Source organism: Otolemur garnettii, unplaced genomic scaffold (assembly GCF_000181295.1).
Source record: "Otolemur garnettii isolate 467f Iridium unplaced genomic scaffold, OtoGar3 scaffold00128, whole genome shotgun sequence".
Taxonomy (NCBI): Eukaryota; Metazoa; Chordata; class Mammalia; order Primates; family Galagidae; genus Otolemur; species Otolemur garnettii.
This window is the reverse complement of record NW_003852523.1, coordinates 2,069,684-2,074,894: the sequence shown is the minus strand read 5'-3', so window position 1 is coordinate 2,074,894 and position 5,211 is coordinate 2,069,684. Positions and strand designations below refer to the sequence as shown.

General features: G+C 52.7%; 1 protein-coding gene across 2 annotated transcripts in view; it reads right to left on the bottom strand.

Annotated features, from left to right (window-relative positions):
• Positions 1 to 1,764: 1,764 nt before the first annotated feature.
• Positions 1,765 to 5,211, bottom strand: part of ABCG1 (ATP binding cassette subfamily G member 1) — a 61,326-nt gene continuing 57,879 nt past the window's right edge. For both annotated transcript variants that reach the window (XM_003798068.3, XM_003798067.3), the window contains exons 14-15: positions 4,023 to 4,141; positions 1,765 to 2,816 (exon numbers count right to left, since the gene is read on the bottom strand). In XM_003798068.3, the coding sequence (XP_003798116.1) occupies positions 2,588 to 2,816; positions 4,023 to 4,141 (348 nt within the window). In that variant the 3' untranslated portion in view covers positions 1,765 to 2,587. The remainder of the gene's footprint in view (positions 2,817 to 4,022; positions 4,142 to 5,211) is intronic.

Genomic DNA, 5,211 nt, shown 5'->3' with positions numbered 1-5,211 from the left:
GGGTGTCATCTTAGGTCACTAGAATAAGGCATTTTAGCATCTACCCTAAAACAGAAAGCAGGGAAAACCTCTGGGAATCTAAACAGCAGCATTTGAGCCAATACTACCAGGAGAACACTCAGGCAGGGGCCCTGCCCGTCCTGCCGCAGGGAGGCAGCGAGCTGCGGGATGTGGGGAGCAAGTCACCTGTGTGACAGCCCTGCTCCAGTGAACACTCCTGAAACAAACAACCCCATGTGACTTTTCAAATGCATTCCCCTGTAGCTGCCTAACCCCCTCCCAGCCCCCAAGATCTGCCCCTTGAAAGGATCCCAGCCAATTCCTCATCTATATAGGGGTAAGTGCAATCTGTCAAAGGTGGGAAGTGGAGTGCAGGAAGCACAAACTCCTAGGAAAATAATTCCTTAGAGGACTCAGGTGCTTTTGGAAACCAGATTTTAAATCTAGAGCTGTCTCCCTTCTGAAATGGCTGGGACACATAAGTGCTCAGGGAAGGAGCGGGTGCTGCCTTTGGGGTGAGGATGTTGGCCCCATGTGGTGCAGGTCCTGGCATGACCCTGTTAGGGTCATGAGCCCAAGACACTAACCCACAACAGGGAAGCTCCCCCAAAGAGAAGGGTGCTCTCAGCACTGACCTCCCCAATGCAACTCTGAGGCCCTGTGGAGGACTCTGTCCTCTCCCTGGTTCTGGGTTCCATGAGGCTTTTCCAAAGGGAGGCATCCCTCGTGTAATGTCTTACAGGCAGATCTATTTTGAAATTAAATGAAAACTTTTTATAAAGGCTGTTTGACCCTGGTTAAAAACTTAATCTGCAAAGCAATGTTGTTAAGTGTGTACGACAAACAAACTTAAAATTACATTTTAATATAATCTCAATGCGGTTTACTAAAAAAAGATCTGGGCATGTAAAAGGAGTCTCTAAGCATTTGCAAACTAAATCCACGGGGGAGTATATTCAGACCCTCTTCATTCCCTAAAAGTAGCAATAAGAGCTCCAGGGACACAACCTAGGAATCTCCCAATCTCTAGAGCTGAACATGGCCTTGAACACGATCAGTGCAACTATTTACAGGAGAAAACTGTGGCTCAGAAAGGTTAATGGATTTGTCCACAGAAGTGCAATCTCTCACTGGCAGAGCCTGATTCTAGGATAACCACGTTCGGGAAGAAGGCAGCTGCCCTTCCTACAGATGAACTTCTCTGGCGTTTCAGCCAAACAGCCTGGGAGAGCTGACAAGGACAAGGGCAGTCTCATCATGAACTGAAAGGCCACTTGGTCCACAGATATGCCCACCACTCCTGCCCTAGAGATGCTACTTGTGTGATTATGTCAGAGGAGACAAGGGCCCCCCGTGCCCAAGGTCTGTACAAGCCCAGCATGGAGGCGGTGGTGTTGCTGAGAGGTCACAGGAACCAGACCCAGGCGGGGCGGCGGGGGGCCGCCCACAGCTCTAAATGCACTGTTCCATGTTTGATAAAATTACAGAGGCCTCTGTGCACTAACGTCTTTGCTGACTTCACGCGAGGCTCTTGAATCCCAGCGCCATCTGGCTGGCATCTTGCCCTCCTGGGCACTTAGCTCACCTGCCCCTGGCTGGCTGCACCCACAGACCCCATCCTCGGGGTCACACCCCACATTTCCCTAAGCCCAGTTTTTCCAGGTTCAGTGGAGGTAGTTGATGTGATATAGGAAGAAAGGGAAATTGTTTTAATAAACCAACATGGCTGATCTAGAAATTTCTTAGGCAAAACTAGAATGGTCAGACAGTTAGAAAGAAATAATATATTTTGCTTAAAATAAGAAGCATGTGGAAAATAAAAGACTTTGAAAGAGCCAATTTCATCTTATGACTTTTTTGCATAATGTTTAAAAATTACTTCGGGGCTCAGTGAAGATGGGGCCAAAGTCTTCCCTCAACCTGGAAACTGGGTTTGAATCTTTTGAAAGTTCTGTTCATACCGCAAACCAGGTCAGTGATCAGGTAAACCCTTTAAACCTCTAAACAAAGGATGTTATTTCCTTCTTCAACAAGTATTTAAAAAGGTACAATTTCTCAAAATGAATGAAATTTAAAGACTTTGGGCTTGTAAAATGACTTCTCTGTGGAAAAGAGACGAACCTTAGAAATGAAACTATGAAAAGCAACAGTCATGAATGGCCTCCCTCCACGCGTGGCCCTTCTCCCCGGCGACACCTCGAGGCCCGGGGATCAGCTGAGGAGTCGCTTATGGTCCACCGCCCAGGCCTGCCGGGGCCCGGACGTTAGGAAGAATGTTACTGAGGAAGCTTCTCGTCACCAGCTGTGATGCAGTTTTAAACTCTGCCCCAGTTGTGGTATTTTAAATTCTGCATGTAAAAAACCCCCCAACCTACCTACATCTTCCTAGGTAAAGCTAGAAAGGAAAATATGATGAGAAGACCCAACCCAGCTGGGCAAATAAACTGAGCCACCCACGGGTCAGACGTGCTCCCCAGGGCGGGGCTGGAAGAGTCCCCGTGTCCCTGGGCATGGCCTCGCTGCCACGACTCCAGAAGTGCCCTTGGCCACAGTGTCCACGTTTCCTCGTGCCTGTCGTCTGGCTGCTTTACCTCTCGGCCCGGATTTTGTACCTCAGGACAAAATAGGCAACAAGGCGCAATGTGACGAAGAAGACGCCCAGGACGATGAAGTCCAGGTACAGCTTGGCGTTCTCCACGTCCAGCTCCCTCAGGATGGCCTCTGATTTCTGGAAGTGGCACGTCTCATCTGTGTCACAGTGCAGGTCCTCCCGGTCCAGGCCGTAGATGGACAGGATGACCCCTTCGAACCCGTACCTGAGGGGGAAGACCTCTGGGTGAGGGAAGGAGGGACTCTCCTTGCTGACCACGCGTCTGCTGCCCTCCATCTGCCTTTCCTCCCTTCCCGAAGAACTTCACTCAACATCCTCCTGAGATGAACAACCTTCCATAGTTTGACTCCATTTGCCCCAGGAAGCACCCCTCCTCCCAGCCCGGGGACGCCCCCCCTTGCTCTCAGAGAGCTTGGTGTGTCTCTGATCTTCCTAATGACCTTCAATAGTTTGACTACGTTTTCCCCCCATTTTGTTTCCTGCAGAGCCCCCCCCCCCCACCAAGACGAAATGGAATGTTAGGTAGGTCTTCATCCATTGCTGCTGTGAGCTGGAAAAGCCTCGCCTGCCTCTGGTTCTATATACTTCTTAAGGGTTAGATACAGTCACGGGGCTGCCAGCCTGCAAGGACTTGACAGCATTGCCACAAACATCCCCGCTCCAGCCCTGTAGCGTCAGAACAAAAACACCAATTTTGAGAAGAAAGACCCTAGTTTCAGATTTCTTGGTGTTGGACGGCACACAGATTGTTGAAACTCTGCACAGCGGCTTTGTTCCGATTTTGTTTTCCTGAACAATATACCTGGGTCTGATCTGACATTCTCGAAAAGAAGAGCTGTTCTCAGCTGGGGATCTTTTTGTCAAGTGGACTCACTGCAGCTGGGAGCAGTAGGGGGGCTTGGAAAATGGGCCTGGGCCCTGTGACCGGGGTACCCCAGAACTGCTCCTGGGGGCGGGTGGAAATCCCATAGCTACAGGGCCCAAGGCACTGGAATATTCTAGTTCAAAGATACTAGGATGTTTATAAGATGACTTGTTTCCCACTGGATCTCTCATTAAGGTCTTACAAGCAATCAGGATCTGATCATAAGCACCATTCACTTGGGAGAGGAACACAGCTCCTAACAGGTGGAGATGCCAGCACCGAAGGCAGCTTTGGGAGCACCCAGACTACGGGCACACCCAGCTTGTGCAGGGTGTGAGTCACTGGCATGCACTTGGTCTTTGTGTGGTATGTGTTGATAAGGGTGGGGACACCCCGAACTAGGAAAAACATGAAAGACATCGGTACCCACAAGTTGGTGACCCTCACTCAGACAACAGGGAGTGGCCCTTGAGAGCACCTCTCCTCCTGGCCGCAGTTCCCTCCCTTTGGGGCCCCTGGTTCCTGAGCTACCGAAGCCCCCCTTACCTGACGTAGGAGATGTAGGACATCCACTGCAGGTACGTGGGGATGGTGTCAAAGCTGACGAAGAACCCCGAGAAGAGGAGCACAGGGATGGCTGTCACCGGTCCCACAAATGTCGCCACCTGGGCCGGGCAAAGGCACAAAGAGAACTCTCTGCAGAGCCAGCAGCCAGGTCTTGGCAGGGGGCTTGCATGGCCCTGGCAGGAAGGGGAGGTCAGAAACAGGCAAAGCTCCCGAGAGCAGGGGTGGGTGTCCCCTGGCTGGGAGGCGGGGTGCTTCCTGGGGCAAAGGACACAGCTGTCTCACAGCAGCTGGCAGTCAGGTGGTGCCACCACCCACCTTGCTGTGACACCAGCAGTCCCAGAGCCTCCCCTACAGCCTAGATGAACTAAGAGAGCCCATGGACGCTGTCCCCCAGCCAGGCTGACGGGGGCCCCAGGGGACCCTCCAGGATGTGCTGCCCCTCTGCACAGCTGCTCTGAGTGGCTCCTGGGCTGTGGCAGGTGTCTGGGGGTCCTCAGCCACAGGTCCTGCATGAGAGGACAGCCCTGTGTGTGCATCTGCGTGGAGGGAGTGCATGGTCCCCACTTCTGGGGGGTGCACAGTCCAGGGAGGCTGGAAACAGCACAAATCCTGAGTCTCAGTATAAAGTTGGCAGAGGGCCAGTAAGGGCATCTCTGTGTGTGTCCACTGCCCATGGGGGGCACACCGTGAGGCACCCTCTGTGTGTGGTGTGTGGAGTATGTTTATGTGTCTGTGTGTAGCATGTGGCACCTGTGTGGTCTGCATGTGGTGTGTCCCTGTGTGTGGCACGTCTGTGGTCTGTGTGTGGTGTGTCCCTGTGTGTGTCCCCATGTGGTCTGTGTGTGGCGTGTCCCTGTGTGTCCCCGTGTGGTCTATGTGTGGTGTGTCCCTGTGTGGTCTACGTGTGGTGTGTCCCTGTGTGTGGCATGTGTGTGGTCTGTGTGCGGTGTGTCCCTGTGTGTGTCCCCGTGTGGTCTATGTGTGGTATGTCCCTGTGTGTGTCCCCGTGGTCTGTGTGTGGCGTGTCCCTGTGTGTGTCCCCGTGTGGTCTGTGTGTGGCGTGTCCCTGTGTGTGTCCCCGTGTGGTCTGTGTGTGGTGTGTCCCTGTGTGTGTTCCCATGTGGTCTGTGTGTGGTGTGTCCCTGTGTGTGTCCCCGTGGTCTGTGTG